Genomic DNA, 24107 nt, shown 5'->3' on the forward strand with positions numbered 1-24107 from the left:
ATAAGAACTAGGATGATCGGTAGGGGAAGAAAGGGATAAAGAAAGGGGGGGTAATCCGAAGGGGGAATGAAACATGAGAGACTATGGACTATGAGAAACAAACTGAGGGCCTCAGAGGGGAGGGGGGGTGGGGGAATGGGATAGACTGGTGATGGGTAGTAAGGAGGGCACGTATTGCATGGTGCACTGGGTGTTATACACAACTAATGAATCATCGAGCCTTACATCGGAAACCGGGGAGGTACTGTATGGTGACTAACATAATATAATAAAAAATCATAAAAAAAAGAACATGTCTTTCTGAGATCTTCCTTGTATTTATCAATTAAGCATTGAAATGACAATTGCTTAGGGCGTATTTTTCCTTTTTTTTTTCCCCAGGATTGGTGTAATAGGAACATTGTGGGCTCTGGGATCAGACTCAAGTTCAAATCATAGTTGCCAGACTCATGGTGAAGCCTTAAACTCTCTGTGCTTCAGTTTCCTATCTTTAAAATGGGATTGCTATGAGGATTAAGTAGCCCAGAGAATGTGCCTGGCATAATGCCCAGTACATAGCAGGTGCTGGGTAAACGATCTCATTCCTATGTTAAAACTGACGTCAGCTATTTATTAATGTGATTTTATTTTAAACGTGACAGACATATGCATATAGAGAAGCTTCTTTACTTTAGAAAATCATTTTGCAGTCTGACCCTATCACCTTGAACTGAGACTTTTTCTCTTTTTGCGGATTCTGGTATTGCCACAGCACAAAAGAAAGCCTTGGAAAGATTAGCCTCCATTTTATATCCTACATGCTAAAGATTTCCACTAGTGAATTCATTGCAAGTTGACAATAAGGTACTTATACTTGTGTCTTTAAAAAATACAAATAAATAACTAACCAAAACTTTATCTTTCCTCATTTCTTTCAGACAAGCCCCTCAGTCAGAGCTACGTTCTCCATTGTTTCTTAAACAGCAATTAATTTAGGCCTTATTAAGAAAAGTTGCTATGATATTTGTAATTTCTTTACATAATGATGCTGTAAATGACATTTTCATTGGGACGTATCTTTAAAATATTTGAAGTTTTTAAGTTTTTTTCTTCCTTTAGGTTAAAATACCAGGCTTATTTTATACGTATTTCCTTATTTCATAAGTTAGAATTTTCTTTCTGATTTTTTAAAAACAATTTCCCATTTTTTTAATGGAAGTTGAGTGAGAGAGAGAGAATGTGTGTGTGTGTGTGTGTGGTTTGTGTCATTCGGTTTTTGTTTGGGGGGGTTGAAGGAGGATAAGATTCTAACTTTCGTGAGGTAGGAAGGTTAAGATCTTCAGAATTTAAAAAAAAAGATCTTTAGAATTCGATGTAGTATGCATACTTTGAATCTATAGAAAAATCTATGGGGAATAACTTCTACAATCTTAAGTTATTAATTTATTTCTCAAGGGTGGAAGGAAATACCTTGACAGATTTAGCACTCAAATTCAAATGAGTATGAGAACAGGTGGCGAAATTTCTTCTCCACCTGCCATGCAACTTTATCACAAGAAATGTTTCATTTAGCAAATGCTGCAGCTAGCAGACACGTCTCTGTTTCAGAGCAGGAAAACAAATGGAGGGGGAGTACTTCTTTGAAGAAAACCTTTTTCTTGATTTTCTTTTTAAATTGTGAGTGTGACAAATACGTATTTCATTTTTCTGGGGGATGGGCGGCGGAAAGCATGAGTCAATGCCTTGATTAACTGACCTGATTGTTTGTGTTGTTATACCATTCATGGCTTTCATTACTGTGTTTACTTACGTTTTGTTTTGTTATTGTTGCTGTTCTCGCATACTAACCCACTGGGTACTGACTTTCGGTTAGGATAGTATTATTACTCTGAGAAATTACAATATCTGTATTGTAATTTTAACACTAACTTAGAAACCCCTACTCTTTTGTCACGGTGGAATTATGTTATTAAAATACATTGTTGGAGGGCGCCTGGCTGATTCAGTCGGTAAAGCATGCGACTCTTGGTCTTGGGGTTGTGAGTTCGAGCCACACGTTGGGTATAGAGATTACTTTAAAAAATACAATCTTTTAAAAAAATACACTGATGGGTTTAACCACTTCGTAGTGTAACGGTAGCAAGCAAAAAGAAGTGCGGAGAACTGTTTGACGACTATCCTGAGTCTTGGGCGGCACTTTTTTCCTGCAAGTCCTGTATTCTCCTAGCATCTTTCATGCATAGCCCTCTTCATGTGCTGTTCTTCATTTGTTGTGAGCAGGAAGTGAATGTGGCTGCGCATGGGTTGGCGCATAGAATATCTCCACCGAAAACTGCCAAGTGTTTCACGTGTTTTCGTGCTACTAATTTCAGAAAGCACCCTTTTCCTCGACAAGGAAATTTGACCTCACCTGGCTTTCTGTATAACATGATCTGGTGCTTGCAGTGATAGAAAGCAAGAAACCGAGATGGGCAGTTCATCGTTTATCAAGCTAAGACCTCATTTTTTAAACAAAAAAGTACTCATTTTGGTAGATTGGAGAGGGATTATTTTTTTCTTTTTCTTTTCCTTTTCCTTTTTTTTTTTTTTTTTTTTTTTTTGGTATGGAGTGTTGGAACACTGTTTGAGGCTTTGGAGCCAAATGATGCAATTGTGAGATGCTCTTCCCTTGCTCACACTGCATACCAACAAACCCAATTGCTACAGTGAATTCCGAGAGTACGGCTTCTTTATAGAGCATGTACCAAACTATTAACCTCTACGGAACCATTCACTATAGAAAACATATTTCAACCAGATCGACAGAACACTCTGGCTGCAGCCTTCCTACCAGGTCGGATGTGTAATACACAATCCTTTCTTGTCCTGGTATGCACTATAAAAAGAAAAAAAAGTGTGCCCGTTGGATGATTTTTAAAACTTAAAAAATCCATTTGGGTGAAGAGTGCCACGTAGACAGCAGGGGCTTAATACATGTTTGCACTAGCAATTTCGAAAGTGTATCTTCAAATCTTGAAGTGTATAAATTTAAAGATGGAATCTTTGCTTTAATTTGCATATCCTGGAATACTAATGAGTTTGAACGTTTTTCTCTCTGTTAACCATTTGTACTTACGTCTTTATGAATTGTGTGTTCATATCATGGACACATGTTTCCCTTGGGGGTGCTGTTTAAATTATGGCAATTTTTTAGGCAAGATTTCAATGTTAGCATCACCCTGTTAGCCTAACAATTGCTTAGACTTTCAATTTCTTTCGTCTTCACATAGCAATGCATAGAAATACCAGTTTGTGTATGTTCCATGTGACCACCTTTCAGTAAAATGGTCAAACGGTGCTTCTGTCTCTACCCTTATGCTCTTTGAAAAAGTAATTGTTCTCTTTGACCCAGCACAGTTGAGTGATTCTTGCACACTTGGTGAAGGATTGCTTTTGTGCTCTGTGGTTGGTCATCGTTAAGAAAATAAGATGTGTCCAGTGGCAGTGGGGCGGGCTGGAGGGCCTAATAGCACTTACACAGATGTAGGAAGAAGCTTTGAGTTTTGCGATGGGAGTATTTAGGCAGGATTTGCTTGATTCGAAGTCAGCATGTAAAAGTGGATCCAAATAGCAATTGTTTTAAGCAGAGCTACGAAATGATTCTTCTTACATGAATTTACATAGAACCAAAGCTTTCCTGCATAATTGTCTTATAAACTTCAAAGCCATTATCTACTTATCTACTGTAAACACTTGATTGTTCAGATTGTGGGGCTGGAGGAAACAGAGGTACTTTAATGTTAGGTAGTCTAGGAAGAATTAGTGGTCATTAATAATCCTACTGTGTTTCTTACTGCCAGCATTAGCCTCATGTAGTCAACCCTCAGACCGGGATGTAATTTACAACATGAAATTGCTTTAGTCGGTTAATCCCTCCGTATCAGGGTTTCTCAAGCTTGGCCCTCTTGACATTTTTGCTGAAGTACATCGTGGCTGTGGAGAACTTTCCTGTGCCTTGGTGAGATCTTAAGCCACATCCCGCTAGAGGAAGGTAGCGCGCGCACACACACCCACACCCTTGGGACAATGACAAATGGCTCCAAACGTTACCAAACATGGGGAGGGGAGAAACAAAATCCCCTTGGTCCCCTAACCCCTTCTGAGAACCACTGGTCTTTTTATTGCTTGTAACCATATGACTTGAAAAAGTAATATTTAAAAACTTATTTGTCCTTGGAATTACTCAGGTAATCATTCCTTTAAGGATAGTTTGGTGTATTTTGTGGCCTGGGCTTTGCAAAGAGGTTTTACCTCCTTGCGGTGTTGAAACACAGTGCTCTTCACATCCAGCCAGTAAACGTAATGAGAAGGAGATAGAAGAGAATATTGAATCTGCCGGAAAGGTTGACAAGGCATGTGTTGTTACTGATGCAGAAATAATAGGGAGTGTTCGGAATGTTAAAAAGTCAAAGTATGTTGATAAAAAGTCACGAAGAAGATGATTGTAGTGAAGGCTTCTTCAGCATTTGAAGTAATTAATTAGAAAGGCAACCATATTATCTTGCCAAGAAAAGGCTGCATTTTCACATTCTGCTTTTCAATTTTAGGAGCTAGAGACAAATGACAAGTAAACAAGTTGTTATCTGTAGTTTCTTCAAAGAAAGCAATTTCCAGGATATGTCATAGGCGCAATGTGTGTGTCCCTTTTACATCCGTGGTTCTATAAGATGATAACTGATGGTCATTGAAAGCACTGCGTGAGAAAGAAGGGTCCACAAAAATCAGATTCTGTGTTCATCCAGATGACATATGTTAAAATTCTCATGCGCTAGGTTCTGTGCAGGGAATACAGAAAATAATAAAACATTCTGGTTGGATATTTCATTAAAATAATTCTGTTTGAATGGAAATATTCGCCCTCAGTCTATTTCCCACTTTTCCCATTAATTCTGTACGTTTAAATGTCTGTCTGCAAAAGCTGTTTAAAGGGGTGTGTGAGTGTGTGTATGCTTTATGTCCTGTATATAATTTAATTCTTTTTAAGGCTATTTCTGAAATTAGTAGAAAGCTATATTTTCTTCTGTGCTTGTTAAACTCTTATTTAAATTATTCTCTTTATTAAATATCCATGAGAGTTGAATAAAACATGGCCATATATTATTAATTCATTTTTGGTTATACTATGGCTCTAATATCCTTAAGAAGAATTGATCTCACCCTTGAGGCCAGAACTTTTGCTAATTATTACAAGATTTAAAACCATTTCGTTGATGTCAGGATTCAAAAAAGCAGGATCTTAGAGTATGGTAGTCTTAAAACTTTTTTTCTTGTTCAAACTGATCAACTGAGGTTACAGGTATGGTAGGGAACAAGTGAAATCTTCATGATATTGGATAGGCCGGAGTTAGTAAAACAAACAGTTTGGGGCACCTGGCTGGCTCACCCGGTGGAACGTGTGACTCTTGATCTCAGGGCTGTGGGTTCCAGCCCCTTGTTTGGTGTAGAGCTTACTTATAAATAAAACCTTTAAAAAAGAAAAAGAAAGGGGCGCCTGGGTGGCTCAGTCGGTCAAGTGTCTGCCTTCGGTTCAGGGCGTGATCTCAGGGTCATGAGATAGAGCCCTGTGTTGGCTTCTGCGCTCAGCAGGGAGTCTGCTTCGCCCTTCCCTCTACCCCTCCCTCCTCTCTCACTCTCTCTCAAATAAATAAAATCTTTTAAAAAAGGACAAAAGAAAACAAATAATTCAACATGTAGAAAGTTAGAGGTAAATAACAAAAGTGGAGTTCCAGCACTTGAAAATGTGTTCTTCCTCTTCCTCTCCCAGTGTCCGTTTTAGCAGTCTACATCCTGAATGCACAAACCCATTCAGAGCCACCGGCTCCCTGCGCTTAGATGATTCCGAGACACTTTTGGCCTAAGGAAACACAAGCCTGCCTAGTCTAAGGGATACTAAAATGTTGTACTGTGGTGGTCAATTTTCAGTGTAACCTGAGGCCCTTTATTAAATACTTTGCATGGTCTCTGGGAAACAAATTGACCGGCTGACTACAGGTTCTCCAGTCCTTTTTATGGCCCCCGAAAAAATACTAATGTAATATATGCATGGGCATTGTGTGCATTTATTATTTTTACTTGTATTTCTTAGAGAAGATGGGAATGCCACCTGACTCTAGCGATTTAACCGAATAATCCCAAAATGATCAGTGAGAGATACTGCTAGAAAAAGAAATTATTTCACGTGTACAATTTTTTGTTCAGTTGGGGGTTGATTAGAACTATAACTAATGACTGAAGAGGAGGCAGCGTATTACTATCAGAGTTAATCTTTGACTTTTATTAATGGGGTCTTTGGAGTTTGGAGTCACACTAGACTTGTATTCGAATCCTGACCCAACTACTTTAATAACTTTGTGACCTAAGGTTACTTACTTTTAACCTTTTTGTAGCTCATTTTCCCTACCCTTAATACAAAAGAAATAATAGTAGTACCTACTGCATCGGATTGTTTTAAGGATTATATGAGGTCATGTGTGTAAATTTCTGGGCAGGCACCCCATATGTAGTGACTATTGAATAGATGATAGCTATTATTGTTATCTTTTAAAATGAGGTGTTCCAAAGTCATTTTAACTGTGAACAACACAATTTGATGTTATTGCTACCTAAATACTACAATACCAAAAACAATTACTCTGGCACTAAAAATACAAAAGCCCTTTGTGAATGCAGTTTTGAACCAGCTTTTAGGTTGATTTCTCACTTCTAATTTTTTTCTGACCTTGAAAACTTTTTTGCGAATATATAATTTCTTCTAGAATAGTATCAACCTACAGCACAAGGAAACAAAATTCAGTATATTCCATAGTCGAATGATTGCCACTAGTGACTGGTTATTTCTCTAAACAACTTTTAATTTGCCTTTCTTTCTGACTTATAAACATTTGCAGATCTCTAGTGGAAGAGGAAGACCAACACATGAAATTGTCCCTTGGAAGCAGCGAAATGGGTCTCTCGTCCCATCTGCAGTCTTCCAAGGCAGGAACCACACGCATCTTTACCAGCAATACCCACAGTTCTGTGGTGTTACAGGTAATCTGAACTGTCCCTTTCGTAATATTTAAATGGATTTAAAAACCGTCCAGGGTGTTTGTGGTGTGAGATGTCGATAGCGGGGGGCCAGGAGCGTGCATGTGTGTGGACAGGGTGCATATGGGAACCCTCCGTACTCGCTGTTCCATTTTGCTGTGAACCTAAAACTCCTCTAAAAAAAATTAAGTGTATGAATTTTAAAAAAGAGCAAACAAACATCAGAGAAGAAGACTTGAGGGGAAAACTACATACCTTCCTGATAGATGTAAGAGGTAATAACTGACCTCAAAGGAGAGGACGAAAATACAATAGAAAGCCAAAAAAAAAAAAAGAAAAGAAAAGAAAAGAAAAGAAAAGAAAAGAAAAAAACCATCAAAAACTGCAACGTGGAGCTAATTAGCATAAGGATAAGCAGGCCTGGTACTCCTGGCAGTTGTGGACACTCCCTGACCTCTGTGGGCATTGCTGAATGTCTTCTAGATACAGTCAGATTCTATCAGTGTTCCTCTGGTAAGAGAAAAGCAATTTTTCTGAATGTATTTTTCAAAGAAATCTCCCCAGGTGAATTTCATGCAGATTTCTGGTCAATGACCATTAGGCTAAAGCAATATATAGTATAGAGTATTGGTGTGCAGTATCGTACATAGCATAGTAAGAGAGGAGTCCTCTGCTTGCTGTGTGGCTTTGTGCTGTCATGTAACTTTTCTGGGCTTCATTTGTCTTATCTCCAAAATGTGTCTTGACTAGGAGATCTCTAGATTCCATTCTAGCTCCCATCTGTAATTCCATGAGATCATATCTTCCATTATTTTGGTTTGTAATGGGAGCTGGGTTTTAGGGTTTGTTGTCCTGTGGGTCTCATCAGCAGAAATGTGAGGGTCAGGAAGGAGAAGCTTGCCAATTCCTGGCATCTCAATGCTATGTAAATGGTTTAATTGTTGGTTATTCAAGGCTGTGGGAAAAGAGGATGAGGGGTCAAGCAGATAGGAAAAGTCTGAGAGGAAGAGATTTTCTTGTTATATTAAAGTAATCTCTCTAAAGAAAAAGAGTCTCACTTACCCCCCCAACTATTACATCTACCCCATCCATGCCCATAGTCTTGCGCTGTAGCCAATGTGTATGCTCCTGCCAATTTTTAAAATGTACTTCAAACTAAATAATGGAAGCCACTTTAGTGCAGTGATATCAGATTTAGGGCAGTGGTCCTCAAATTTTAGTGCATTTCAGAATCACAAGGAGGAAGGCCTGTTAAAACAGTGGGCGCTGGGCACTGCCTCAGAGTTTTTGAATCAAAAACTCAGATAGATGTATTTTTAATAAGTTCCCAGGTGATTCTGCAGGACCAGGGAACATACCTTTACAACCACTGTTGTAGGTACAGGGTCCATCTTCTTCCGAGGAAGATGGCCTCTCCCTTTCTCCCTACGTAGCATATGAGGGTGAAGAACTAATTGCTTTAATGGGGAGACATCAGGGGTAGCTTATCAACAGGGAAATGCTAACATAAATTATGTTGTATAACAACTTTGTAAGAGGGTGAAGTAGATCTGTGCATAACAATGGAAAGAATATATTAAATGACAAAAGTAACAGGACAAATACGGCATATGCACGTGATGGAATATTATTCAGCTATATACAGGAAAGAAGTACTGATGCATGCTACAACATCGATGAACCTTCAAATGTGATCAGTGGAAGAAGCTAGTCACAAAAGGCCATATTTTATATGATTCCATTCAGACAGAATGGCCAGAAGAGGGAAATCTATAGAGACAGAAAGTAGACTAGTGGTTGCTTAGAGTTGGAGAGAATGCAAGCATACGAGGGTGCTAAACGATCCAGGATTTCTTTATGAGATGTTGAAAATATCCTAAAATTGACTGTGGATACGGTTGCACACATTATCTGTGAATGTGCTAAAAACCACTGAACTCTACACTATAAATAAGTGAATTGTATAGCATGTCAATTCTATCTCAATAAAGCTGTAAAGTTATAGGATGGTATGTATTGTATAATCCCATCTATTGGTAGAAAAACTATACAATAAATGGGGTGCCTGAGTGGTGCCATCAGTTGAGCGCCCAGCTCTTTGTTTTGGCTCAGGTCATGATCTCACAGGGTCATGAGATCGAGCCCCTCGTTGGGCTCCACGCTCAGCACAGTGTGCTTGAGATTCTCTTTCCCTCTGCCTCTGCCCCTTCTGCTCATGCTTTCTCTCTCAAATAAATAAATCTTTTTAAAAAAAGGAGGAAAACTATACCATATATATATATGTGTGTGTATACATATATATATAAAACTATAAAACTACTTATATAAAACTATATAAAAACTATACTATATATATATGAATGTAAATGTACAGCAAAAGGTCTGGAAACATTAGGGTGGCTGGTGAATTTGTTATACTTTTTGCTCTGTATAATCTTGAACTGTTTAATTTTTTTTACAATGGAAATACTTTGTGTAACCTGTGTAGTTTAAAAAAGATAATTGTTCTCTTAACTATGGGAAACAACGTGAGGGTTGCTGGAGGGGAGGTGGGTGGGGGGATGGGGTAACTACGTGATGGGCATTAAGGAGGGCACTTGATGGAATGAATGAGCACTGGGTGTGATATTGCAACTGATGAATCACTAAATTCTACCTCTGAAACAATACTATACTATATGTTAATTAAATTGAATTGAAATTGAAATATATATATTTTTATTTTATATATAATTATATATATATAATATATAAATGTATAATTATATATTTTATTTTATATATTTATAACTATATAAATATATAAATATATTATTTATGAATATATTATTATATATATTATATATGTTTATATATTATATATATGTATAATTGTTGATAAAACCAGTATGGCTGGGTCTTAGACCCTTAGCTGTATTACATTTTGCCTTTGTTGGTCCCAGCTGTTGGAAAGAACAATGATGTGAAAGTAATTAGAGAGTTTGTATGGAGTAAAGGTGATCTTTCATCCGCTGACTTTTTTTTTGTAATTGTACTATTTGCTGTGGTGACATAGAGCTGCCACTCTCTATTGCTATTGCCAAACTTTGCTCTCTTTAAAAGTCCATTAAAAATGATGTTCTCACAAACTGAGATTTTTAAGTAGCAGCACTAACAGAGAACTTTTTTCCCCGTATCTAATCTTAGGTGTGTGGCTGTCAAGGGAACAAGTCAGAGAAGTGTTTAATGTGTAAATGTTATCATTGTTTTAAAATTAGCAATCACACAAACTTCAGCTTCAAAAGGCATTAGGAGTCGCTGTCAGGGCAAGTGACCCATGGGGAGAAAGTGTTTTCAGAAGTCTCACCTTGGGGGTGCCTGGGTGGCTCAGACGTTAAGCGTCTGCCTTCAGCTCAGGGCATGATCCCGGGGTCCTGGAATCGAGCCCTGCATCGGGCTCCTCCTCTGGGAGCCTGCTTCTTCCTCTCCCACTCCCCCTGCTTGTGTTCCCTCTCTCACTGGCTGTCTCTCTGTCAGATAAATAAATAAAATCTTTAAAAAAAAAAAAGAATTCTCACTTTGCAGGATTACCCACTGCATAACTCTAGCGTGAAGGACTTGAGTTTAGGCCAAACCTGGAATCCTAATTTTACCACTAGTTATGTGACTTTGGGAGCCCTCCATCCTGTCTGGGCCAGTTTCCTTATCTATAAAATGGGTAAGAGATGTGAGGATTAAATGCGACAATTTATGGGAAAGTAAGGTACATCATAAATACCCATTTTATTTTACTTCCATTTGAGCCCAACATGGAAGGCGTCAGAGGAAATGTAGCTGATCTGAAGTGATGGGCGTGCTGGGGAAGGTATCCGTCTGGCTGGCTTGATCTGCTCCTACAGATTAGTCGTCTTGGTTAAACAGGCTTTCGCAAACTAGGCTGTCGAAGAAAGTGCCTAAAGAATCGTGATCCCTAATAGGCTTGGATTCCTAGAACCTTGAGCAGATCCCCAGAGAATCTGTGATGAAGTTAAGCAGTGCAAATTGCTTTCACTCAATTAAGGAAGGTTAACCAGGGTTTGCTTAAGTAGTAATGGGTAAAATCAAGGACTATCTCAATTTTCCTCTCTCCTTTAGTGTTTCTATAGATATGGCTATTTCTCATGGAAAGCTTCCATCCTTTGGCTTCACCTATTATCCCAGGTTGTCAACATTTTTCTTTTACTGCCCCATTTTATGGTAATTCATTAAATCATACCCTTCCTTGGCACCTTCATGCCTTAAAAATAACAGCTTTATGGAGACACAATTCACATACCATCTAATTCACCCATATAAAGTGCACAATTCAATGGTTTTAGATTTTAGCAAACTCACAGGGTTTTGCAAATATCACCACAGTCCATTGTAGAACATTATCATCTGCTCAGAAAGAAACCTTGTATCCATTAGCAGTCACTCCGCGTCTACTTCCAGCTCTTTCCCCAAACCTCAACCACCACTAATCTACTCTCTGTCTCTGTAGATTTGCCTATTCTGAACGTTTCCTACCAATGGAATCATAATGTGTAGTCTTCTGTGACCGGTTTCTTTTACTTCACGTCATGTTTTCAAGGTTCACCCGTGTTGTAGCCTGTATCAGTGCTGCTTTCCTTTTTATGACTGAATACTATTCCATTGTATGGATATACCACCTTATTTTTTTTAATTTTTTTTATTATGATATGTTAGTCACCATACCGTACATCCTTAGTTTTTGATGCAGTGTTCCACGATTCATTGTTTGCGTATACCACCCAGTGCTCCATGTAACACGTGCCCTCCTTAATACCCATCACCGGGCTAGCCCATCCCCCCACCCTGGATATACCACTTTAAAAAAAATTCATCCATCCGTTGATTGGACATTTAGGTTTTTTTTCTCCTTTTTGGCTATTATAAATACTGCTGCTATGAACCTTCAGGAAGAAGTGTCTGTGTGGACATGGTTTCATTTATCTTTCAAATATACCTAGGGGTAGAATTGCTAGGTCATACAGTAATTCTGTGTTTAAACTTTCGAAGAACTGCCAGGGTATTTTCCAGAGTGGCTGTACCACTTTCCGTTCCCAGCCACAGTGCATGAGGATTCCAATTTTCCAATTCTCGCCAACACTAATTATCTCTTTTTGATTGTAGCTGTGCTGCTAGGTGTGATGTGGTATCTCCTGGTTTTGCGTTGTACTTCCTTGATTGCTGACGATGTTGACCATCTTTTCATTTGTGCTTATGGCCGTTTGTCTATCATCTTTTAAGAACTGTCTACTCAGATCCTTTTCCCAATACTTAGTTGGGTTACTTATCTCTTTATTTAGTCATAAGGCTTCTTTATGTATTCTAGATACGAATCCCTTGTGAGAACATGATTTGCAAGCTTTTTGCCCAGCCCCTTTGGTTTTATAGTCCTTGTTGTTCTGTTATCACTGTCCTTCATCATTTCAGTCATATGATATTTGCTTCTGCTTAACCTTAGTAGAGTTCATAGGACAGATGGTCAAGGCAAACCCCTGGAAGACTTCCGACTTTTCACTGTTCTCTAAACATATATTTTTTTCCACACTCAAGTCTTTGCACCCATTTCCTGGCCCTGAAATGCCCTCATTTTACTTTTTGTCTCTAGTAAACCCCTGTTTATTCATAATTACCCATCTTAAGTGGTAAGTGATAAAACTGGAATTCTACTTTTGCCCTAAAAACAGTTATACAATGGGTCATCCTACAGGGTGGGACTTCTAAGAACAGTCACTCCCCATGGACCTGTTCCCCTGACAGCTGCTTTAATTGCCTTTGAAGCTAGAGCTTGTGGGAGGCAGGCAGAGTAAGCAGCTTCTTCTAGTCTTCCCTCTTAGCCCTCGTTTATATGACCTGTCAGTGCGATTCACAACATCTAGGGTCTAATTTGTTGTTTCTGTACGCCTGTGATCTGGTGCTGGGGTACATGGCGAATGCTTAATAAGTGCCCATTATTATTACTATTGGAATACTTGTTATTGCCATTCAAAGAGATAATACATAGAAAGAGCCTAGCCCATCACCTGGCATGGAGGAAATACTCAGTGCTTTTCACTGCTATTATTGGTATTGTTGGTGGAATAAATGAATTTGGATGGCAGTTATAATAACTTTCATATGTACTTGTCTCATTGATACTTTAAACAATATTGTGAGATAGAAAAGGCAAGAATCATTCTCTCCATTTTATAGATTAGGAAACTGAAGCTCAGGGAGGTTAGGCGGCTTGTCCAAATCACACAGCCAGTAAGTGACAACAACTGGGACTTGAACACCTGTTTTCTGACTGCCGATTTGTTTTTGTAATCTGTTTTTGTAATTTGTTTCTTCTAATCTTGCTCTAAACTGTGTTATCTTTTTAAATGTAATGTCTGTAAATATTAAGTTTTCATTAATTAATATTAAGTTTTCACACATAATAACAAAGGCTAACAGATAATGTGTTGTGAATGATATAGTAAAGATTTAATTTTTTTTAAAGATTTTAGTTATTTAAAGAGAGAGAGCTGGGGAGGGGCAGAGGGAGATTTATTTATTTATTTATTATGATATGTTAGTCACCATACAGTACATCATTAGTTCTTGATGTAGTGCTCCGTGATTCATTGTTTGCGTATAACACCCAGTGCTCCATGCAATGCGTGCCCTCCTTAATACCCTTCACTGGGCTAGCCCATCCCCCCCACCCTCTCCCCTCTAAAACCCTCAGTTTGTTTCCCAGAGTCCACAGTCGGGAGAGAGAGATCTTAAGCCGACTCTGTGCTAAGTGCAGAGCCTGATGTGGGGCTCGATCTCATGACCCAAAGATCATGACCTGAGCTGAAATCAAGAGTTGGATGTTTAAACAACTGAGCTGCCCAGGCGCCCCTATTCTTTTTTTTTTTTTTTTTTTAAGGATTGTGTTTTAAGTAATCTCTACACTCAACATGAGGCTCGAATTCACAACCCCAAGATAAATATTGGTCTAGAAGTCAAACACAGATGAGCTATCCTCAAAGTATTAGCTCATAACCCGAGCCTACCAGCTAATGCAGTATTACACACTCACTAATAAATGTCAATAATAAACTAGTTGAGATAACATTACTAAGTGAACATGTGCCCGTGTTAACTAAAGACAGAAACGATGTATCACTTTATGCTTAACAGCTTTGTAATAAAAATTCTATTAAACTGAAAAAAAAAAGGAGTTGTATGCTCTCCCGACTGAACCAGCCAGGCGCCCCATAAAGATTTTATTCTTAATAGAAATAGTAGAATTATAAAGAAAGTCTTCCTGCCTGCCTGCCCTACTTCCCTTCCCATATCAAAATTGGAAAAAAACAAAGCAAACAAAACAGACAGAAAAAATGTTAACTGCCAGTTGGACACATCCCTTTTATAACAAAGAGGCCATGACTGTAGTACCATGTTTCAGCTGGTAGCAATGTGTATTAATTCTAGAATGTTACCCAGGTAGAAACAAATTGCTTCCTGATTGTTGGCTCTGCTACTCAGACCTACAGAGTTTCCAAATGCCTCCCTGCTCTGGGTGTCTAAGCTCCTAATTGGCATTTTCTCGTGTTAAGACAAGTGCCTACCAGACTGTTCTTCCTATATTTTCCTCCATTTTTTGTCTATTTACTATTTTTTCTATCCAGTTTTAGTTGTAAAGCCAATAAAAGATCATTTTATAGTCTCAGATTATCTATATAATGCAATGTTAAAGAAGTGAATTATCTTAAGAGCCTATACAAATTACCTTGTCTTGGGGCGCCTGGGTGGCTCAGTCGTTGGGCGTCTGCCTTCGGCTCAGGGCGTGATCCTGGCATTCTGGGATCGAGCCCCACATCGGGCTCTTCCACTGGGAGCCTGCTTCTTCCTCTCCCACTCCCCCTGCTTGTGTTCCCTCTCTCGCTGACTGTCTCTCTCTCTGTCGAATGAATAAATAAAATCTTTAAAAAAAATGACCTTGTCTTGCCTTCCAGCAGGCTAACTTTATGAATTGCTTATGCTAAGGTGGACATTTGGCTTGCTTATCATGTCATGTTGATGAACTGTACCCAGTTTTAAAACTCTAGGATCATAAAATAAGTTCAAAAATGTATTGTTGGGGCACCTGGCTGGCTCAGTCAGTAGAGCATGCAACTCTTGATCTCAGGGTTGTGAGTTTGAGCCCCATGTTGGGGGTAGAATTTACTTTAAAAGATTTAAAAATAAAGATGTATTTATATAAGAAAGGAAGGCATAATAGATAAATGGACAAAAAAGGTGTGGGAGATATACATGTATATTAATATCTATGTATTATATATTACTTATATAGTACTCTTTCATTATATATGTATATATATTTCTGCATAATTCTATTTCTGTTAAGAATAAAATTCATTATATATTATATATAATGAAATATATATAATATGAATATATGAATCATATATATCATGAAATACTACTAAGCCATAAAAAATGATGAGCTCTTGCCATTTGTGACAACATGGATGGACCTAGAGGATATTATCCTGAGTGAAATAAGTCCAAGAGAGAAAGACAAATACTATATGATTTCACTTAAATGTAAAATATAAAAAAACTCACAAAAAAAAAAACAAACAAAAAACCCAAACAAACAAAAGGCAGAAACAGACCCATAAATAGAGAACAAACTGGTGGTTACCAGAGGGGGAAGGTTGGGGAGATGAGCAAAATGGGTGAAGGGGGGTGGGAGGTAAAGGCTTTCGGTTATGGGGATGAATAAGTCACAGGAATAGAAGGCACAGCACAGGGAATGGAGTCAAGACATTGCAGTAGTGTCATATGATGACAGATGGGAGCTACCCTTGTGATGAACATAATGTAGCATATAAACTGGTCAAATTACTGTACTGCACACCTGAATCTAACGTAACATCCTGTGTCAACTATACTTCAATTAAAAAAAGAAAGCATAAAGATTTTAGAATAAATTATATTGTATAAAAGAAGAGCTCAAATAATATAGATTGTTGAAGTTTTTATCAAAATGAAACTTTTCATTTCTTTATTTCAGTTACCTAAATGGCAGCTAGAATATAGAGAAATGAATATATAATCTTTCTTGGGAATAGCTTTTTTGGTACTCGGGATAGGGTACAATAAGTTATTCTACTACTTCCACAATTGAGTGTGTCTTTAAGATAGCAGTTGGAAGAGAGTCTACCACCTTTCCTTTTAGTCTACTTTAGTATATTGTTACCCTAAGTAGGCTGTAATACGTAATTTCGATTTCTGATTATTTGTTGCTAGTATATAGTAATACAGCTTGTTAATGATTCTTGATCTTTTGTCTTGCAACCTTGATAAACCAACTTATTCTAGAGGCTTTTTGTAGAGTCTGTAGAATTTTCTACATAGACAATCATTTTGCCTATAAATTAAGATATTTATTTCATTCTTTCCAATCTGATGCTTTTTATTTCATTTTCTTGCCTTATTGCACTGTGTAGGAACTCCAGAGAAGTGTTGAGTGGAAGTGGTTGAGTATACATTCCTGCTTTTTTGCTGATATCAGGGAGGAAAAACATTCATTCTTTCACCATTAAGTATGGTGTTAGTTATAAGTTTGAAGAAGTTCCTTTCTGTTCCTATTTGCTGAGAGTTTTGTTTCATGGTTTTTTAAAAAGATTTTATTTATTTGAGAGAGAGAGAGAGAGAGAGCATGAGCAGGGAGAGTGGGAGAGGGAGAAGCAAGACTCCCTGCTGAACAGGGCCCAATGCAGGGCTCAACCCCAGGACCCTGAGATCATGACCTGAGCCAAAGGCAGACACTTAACCGACTGAACCACCCAGGTGCCCTTTGTTTCATGTTTTTAATCCGAAATGGATGTTGAATTTTGTCAAATACTTTTTTGCACCTATTGAGGTGATGTCATTATTTCTCTTTTTAATTTGTTAATATTGTAAGTTATATTGATTGATTTTTGAACGCTAAAGCAACCATGCATTGCAGGACCCACTTGGTTATAATGTATTATCCTTTTTATATATTATTGAATTTTATTTGCTAAAATTTTAAGAATGTTTGCATCTATGCTCACGAGAAATTTTGGCTTTAGTTTTCTTAGTTTTCTTACCTTTGTCTGGTTTTGATATTAGGATAATGCTGGCCTTATAGAATGAGTTGGGACGTGTTCCCTCCTCTTCATTTTCTGGATATGTTTGTGTAGAATTGGTGTTATTTCTTCCTTAAATGTTTGATAGAATTCACCAGTGAAAATTTAATTTTATAGTTAGACATATAGCTATTCAGGTTATTGATTTCTTCTAGAGTAATCTTTAGCAGCTTGTATCTTTCAAGGAATTTATCCATTGCAACTGAGTTGTCAAATTTATTGGCATACAGTTGTTCATATTTACTTATTATTCTTTTAAAAGCTATGCGGTCTCTAGTACTATCATCTCTCTCAATCCTGGTATTGGTAATTTGCTTTTTTTCTCTTTATCTCCCCAGTCTGTCTGGCTGGAGTTTTTCAAATCTTCTCAAAGAACCAGTTTTTTGGTTTTATTGCTTTTTTCTCTTTCTGTGTTACATTTCATCAGTCTCCTCTCTGATCTTTATTATTTTCATTTCCTGCTTTTGGGGATTAATCTGCTCTTCTTTTTTAAAAAGGTTTATTTATTTATTTTAGAGAGAGAGAGAGAGAGAGCATGTGTGCAGCCATGGGGGGAGGAAGGGCAGAGAGAGAGAAAGAGTCTTGAGCAGACTTCACTCCCAGTGCAGAGCCTGACCTGGGGCTCGATCTCAGAACCCTGAGACCATGACCTGAGCTGAAATCAAGAGTCAGATGCTTTACTGACTGAGCCACCCAGGCACCCTGAGGTTAATCTACTCTTCTATTTCTAGTTTCTGAAGGAGGAAGCTGAGATCTTTTATCAGAGTGATAATAAATATTCTTTGTTCTGAGACCTATTTTGTCTGATATTATAGTCATGCCAGCTTTTTTTTTTCTAAGTAAGGTTTATGCCCAACATGGGGCTTGAAATTACGACCCTGAAAGAGTTATATGCTCTACCAGCTGAGCCAGCCAGGCGCCCCTCTGCCAGCTTTCTTTTAACTAGTGTTAAGTTGGCAAATCTTTTGCCATCTTTCCACATCTTTATTTTTTAAATTAACATACAGTAAAATGGATTTTTTATTGAGCTATACCTTTACGAGTTTGTTTTTTGGTTTTTATTTTACATTTATGAGTTTTATTATTTTTTTGAGGTTTTACTTATTCATCTGAGAGAGAGCACAAGCAGGGGGCAGAAGGAGAAGCAGGCTCCCCGCTGAGCAGGCCCCCGATGTGGGGCTGGATACAGGGAACCTGGGATCGTGATCCGAGCCGAAGGCAGACACCTAACTGACTGAGCCACCCAGGCGCCCCTACATTTACAAGTTTTAACAAATATATTATTTTTGTGTAATCGCCACCACAGTTGATATGGGACCTTTCTGTTGCCCCAACGTACTTTTGTTACCCCTTGGTAGTCACACTCATCTCCGCCTCTAAACCCTGAATACTACTGATCTGTTCCCTTCACAGTAGTTTTATCCTTTTCCAAGTATTATATAAATGGCATCGGCCAGTCTGGAAGCTTTTGAGACTGGCTTCTTTTACTTCGTCTAATATCCCTGAGATCCATCCACTTTGTTGTGTGTATCAGTGGTTTGCTTCTTTTTATTGTTGGGAAGTGTTCCATGGTGTGGAACTTTGCGGGGTCTCTTTTCCATGCTCCTGCCTCTTGACCAGCTCCCCATACTGTCTAATTCTCGAGGGCTCTCCTTTTGCTCGTCTGGCCTGGAAGCTGGGTTTTATTTATCCTGCTCTGCTGTACACTGACCGCCACGGAGCCCAGATCCTGGTCCAAATACAGAGAGGTATTTATTGCAGAGGAGTGATCACAGGTCCTCTGATCAAAGAGGAAATTTCCTCTCCCTCAGTTTTTGGCATTTGCCACCCCTCACTGTCACTGTCGCCACCAACACGGCCTTGGAATTGCCTGGAGAATGGGACTCGAAAGAGCAAAGGGAGATAAAAGTAAAATGGATTTTCTCCACTTGCTCTGAGCTTTGGGAGTTTTCTCTGTCTGCTCCCAGATGACTGCCTCCAGACGACATGGTCCCTTAATTCCAGGTTGGGATATATTGGGGGAAAGAATAGGGGGTGGGGTGGAGGACGCACCATCAGTTTGGTCATACTTTGCATTCTGATTTCCTCCCCCAATTCTTTTGCTATTATTAACATACTTTTCATTAACTTTTAAGCTTTGGGGGTAGCACCAGAACAGCATTTATTCTAGGGCAAACTTTGTCCCAGTACTGACACAAGTACTCTACCTAGGCCCTAGAATCATAAGGTTTCCATTTTGGTGGTTTGAATGAGTTATGCTCAGCCCTTGGTGAGCCTTGGAGTGTTTTCTTGTGCTCCTTCTGGGTGGTTCTTTCCCCAGACAAATACACTTATCAGTACTCACCTGAATACTTGAGGGACACTTTTTAAATTTTATTTCATTTTATGTGACGTAGTGTTATTTATTTTTGATCTCTGTAGCCCCCTCTCTATGCAGATCTCTTCTCCTGCATTCTGCCCTACAAACCTAGCTGCCTGAACGCCCTCAACACTCACCAGGAGGGGATGCTAAGGTTCACCTGGGTTCCTACTTCCCTGTACCTGTCTTGGAAAGTCCAGAACAATCATGGGGGTCATCTAACTTCTCATCTTTCACAGATCCATCTCCTTCATGCAGTTTTAAACTTTTTTTTCATATATTTTGTCTGGTTTTAAGTTGTTTCAAGAAGTAAGGTGCCTGGGTGGCTCAGTTGGTTAAGCATCTGCCTTCGGCTCAGGTCATGATCCCAGAGTCCTGGGATCGAGCCCCGCATTGGGCTCCCTGTTCAGTGGGGAGCCTGCTTCTCCCTCTGCCTCTGCTGTTGCCACTATTGTGCTCTCTAGCTCTCTCTGTCTCTGTCAAATAAATAAATAAAATCTTAAAAAAAAAAAAGAAGTAGGGTAAATCCAGTCCCAGTTATTGCATTTTCACTGAAAACAAAAATCTATAGGATATAATTAAATGCTATATTGTGAGACTCCGACTAAAGGTGCTGATTATTTTGGAGATTTGGTTACAGATAGCTTTGCAGAGGAGGTCAAATTTGAACTAGGCTTTGAAGGAGGGAGGGTATTCGATGTGAAAAATAATGGCATACATAAAGGTACTAGAAATGAGGTAAGCCTGGTTTTTACCAATGAGCCAGTCTAGACAACAACCTGATAAAGTGCGTCAGAGTACTTAAGGGAATAATGAAAAATAAGGTTGAACAGTTGAACTGGGGCCAGATTAAAACAATCTTTAAATTCCAGGGGCGCCTGGCTGGCTCAGTTGGTAGAGCATGCGACTCTTGATCTCAGGGTTGTAGGTTTGAGCCCTATGTTGGATATAGAGATTACTTAAACTCTTAAAAAGCAAAACAAAGCAAAAAAATCTTTAAATTTCTATATTGTGATATAACACTGATAGGAAGCCATTAGAAGTTTCTAAACTCTAGGCGGTGTTGTATGGTAAGAGCGAAGTTTAATTCATATTAATAGAAACTTTTATATCCAGTCTATATATCTCTTTTGCCTTAAACATGCATCTGCTCCTTTTCTGTCCTCTGAATTAAATGAAGAACAGTATCATAAAAACATGCATATGATATTGTTTTGATCAAATACATTACATTTACTTAAAGATTGGAATAAGCCATTCCTTAACCTTTTCTTGAGTTCCTTTTATTTTTGTTCGTAAAACATATTTTCCATTAATAATCTTTATTGCTCTTCTCAGGATGCATTTCCTTTTTATCCTACTTCCTTTTCAAAATTATACTGATCAAAACTGATACAATATGCTAATAAGTTACTTCCAGTACAGAATTTAATGGAAAGATTTGGTTATCAGATTACTTTTTAATACCCAAAATTATCCATCTAGATTTTTTTCAAAATGACATTACAGTGAATGTGAAAGCTATTGACAACCAACCGGCTTTTGGTAGTAATTATTTGTGGCTCGTATGGTTTCTGTACTACAGTTGTGTAATGTCGACGCGTATCCCCTTCTGTTTTAATGTGACCATTTAAAAATTTATAAAACTCATTTAAGATGGCTCATTCCTTCAGGGTATTACATAGGTACCTCCCTCTACTTAATAGGATTTGAAGTTTTGATACATTGGGTAAGTTTAATATAGGGAACAGAAAAAAACTTTTTTTTTAAATGCTTGGGGGTTTTTTCCCCCAAAAGTATGTGAAGAAGAAAAAAAAAATAGATGCGGAGAGTTTTATAAGAGGGGGAAAGGGAAACATGAAAGAAACCAAGAACAGATAATAATCTCTGCATCAATGGAACCCAAGGCCCAGAAGAAATGGAAAAATAACGAACTAAGATGTGGATTGGGACAGAAAGAAGTGTAGTTTAAAGCAACAGGAGCCATTTTACAGACACTCTGGAAGACTCACTGGAAACTTCGCGCCATTTTGTGTAAAGCAGAGCTGTATCAGTGTTTGGTGAAGGAGCACATGGAAAGAGACAACAGACTTTATAGAATTTTGACAAGAGGAATGAATACAAATCTGGTGGAAGAAAACGATTTTATAATAAAAGGACACGTTTTAAGTGTGCAAGGTATCTTTTTTTTGAAAGTTTTTTTATTTAAGTATTCTCTGCACCCAACGTGGGGCTCAAACTCATGACCCTGGGATCAAGAGTCGCACGCTCTACCTGCTGAGCCCGCCAGGTGCCCATCAAGGTATCTTTGAGAGTCTTCCTAGGCTTCAACAGGGGAAGAGATTTATAAGAGTGAAAGCAAAAGTGGCTATACAGAGGGCAGGTGCGCATCGTGGAGGAGAATAACCTCTCCTTTTCTCTGAACGTATGCCTTCTTCATACAACGGAATATGCTGCAGAAGGAACTTTAGGTGTTTTTCTCTTGAGACAGAGCTGGGATATACAGATAACAGCACACAAACAAGGTATTTAGAATCTGTATGAAAACAAGCTGAATTGACAGATCTTATTTGGATAAAGATAGCAATAATCAGGAATAAAACTGGCAAATATGGAATTGGATGGTGGGATTGTTCACTTATGCCTTTGAAAATAAAGGTTGTGAAATATACAGAAAGGGAAACTACTTCATATGCAGTGAAAATCAATGCAAAACCTCACAGAAGCAGAACTTTGCCAAAGGTAGATAAATTAAGCTTCGAAGAAAAGATACCCAGAATGCGATAAAAGTGGTCTTGGAGCTTCAGCTTCCTTTCTTTGGGGACGCCGGAGTATGCTAAGGAAGGGTAGAGGGTTTTTTTAAGATAGTGCAAAGGGAAGCACAATGCTCAGATTTGGGAAGCGGGTCAAAGCTCCTGGCGTCTTAGCTGAGCTGTCTGGATTTTGAGGATGGAGTATATACCTCAACAAGCAGTATTTTAATAGAATATGGACACAATGAGAAAGGACACAGATAATGATACAGGAAGCATTAGCTATTCCTTTGTTCAAAAGGAAAAAGAAGGAATAATAAGGAGTAGGAGTGGAGCCAGTAACATTACTCAATTCCCAGTATAGAATATTCGTAGGAATATTCTAAAGATAGAAGGGCTAGCAAATGAACTGAGGTTTTCATTTGTTTGTTTGTTTGTTGGGCTTTTGTTGTTGTGTTTAGTGGAAGAAAATAACTGATTGGATACAATCATGGCTTTTGACAGAATGAGTCGTGATTGTCTTCCACGGATAATTATCTATATATACCTTAGAGAAGATTCAGAAATGTTTTTCACGAATAAAAATAAAGCAAGGTGGCATACAATACCTAGTCTCACTTCGTTGGTATTTTGATATCTTTTTTGTCAGTACCCAAGGTATAATCAGTGTCCCAAGATAAACCATATGCTTTAACTTGCCAGTAGCTATTAAAACTTTAAAAGTATGTATTCTTCAAACCAACAATTCCACTCTTAGGAATACCTCCCACAGATCTACTTACACAGGTAAGTATAGGTACAAGGAAGTCTGTTACAGCATTGCTTGTAGTGGCAAAAGTTGAGAGACAACCTAAGTGTCCAGAGGGGAATGGATGAATCATGAATGGTATGCCGCCATGATGGAATGCTATGCATCCCCTAACAAGAATGAAGTCGATTTGTGTATAGTGTGCTGTCCATTTGATGTGCTCAAGTGAATTTTAAAAGTGCACGATAATATATATAGTATTCCACTTTAAAAAATCGTATTATACATACAAGCAAACAATACATTATGCATATGAATAGAAAGAGGCCTGGAGGGGCACCTCGGTGGCTCAGTCTGTTGAGCGCCTGCCTTCAGCTCAGGTCCTGATCCCAGGGTCCTGGGATGGAGCCCCACGTCGGGCTCCCTGCTCAGTGTGGAGTCAGCTTCTCCCTCTCCCTGCCCCCCCGCTTGTGCGCACGCTCTCTCTCAAATAAATAAATAAAATCTTTGAAAGAAAGAAAGAAAGAAAGAAAGAAAGAAAGAAAGAAAGAAAGAGAGGAAGGAAGGGGGGACTGGACGTATATATATTAAACTGTTAACAGTAATTACTTTTTGTATGATGTTTTAGTTTTCGATTTATATCTTGTATTTTTGTAACGAGCATGTATTTAATTTTTTTAAAACCTGCAATTTATCTGAGGGAGAAAAAAGCCAAGCCCTCGTGAGTCCACCTTCCCCCCCCCCCCCCCGAACCCTGGTTCAATTCCTCTTCTCTCATCTTAGCCATTATAGTTTAATACAAAGAAGCATTGTGGGCACAACCGGTTTTTATTATTGGGAGAAGTTTCCCGAATAAAGTGCCTGGTTTCTCGTTAGCTTGGTCCAATACGAAAGTTCTGCTCAACATGACCCCATGGTTTTAAAATACCAAGTGGTGGCTTCTTGGTAAAATCAGAGTTATTTGTTCCTGCGGTAACTGAACATAAATTGAACATATATTAAGCACCAACTGTGTACCAGGCAGTGAGGAATGCAAACAGGCT

The 24107-nt window shown here is 38.4% G+C and overlaps 1 protein-coding gene across 8 annotated transcripts in view; it reads left to right on the forward strand.

Annotated features, from left to right (window-relative positions):
• Window positions 1–24107, forward strand: part of KLHL13 (kelch like family member 13) — a 192380-nt gene that overhangs the window by 142980 nt on the left and 25293 nt on the right. For all 8 annotated transcript variants that reach the window (XM_045805018.2, XM_045805021.2, XM_045805017.2 and 5 more), the window contains one exon: window positions 6906–7047. In XM_045805018.2, the coding sequence (XP_045660974.2) occupies window positions 6906–7047 (142 nt within the window). The remainder of the gene's footprint in view (window positions 1–6905; window positions 7048–24107) is intronic.

This window comes from Ursus americanus, chromosome X, assembly GCF_024610735.1.
Source record: "Ursus americanus isolate L20-20 chromosome X, mUrsAme1.1.p, whole genome shotgun sequence".
Taxonomy (NCBI): Eukaryota; Metazoa; Chordata; class Mammalia; order Carnivora; family Ursidae; genus Ursus; species Ursus americanus.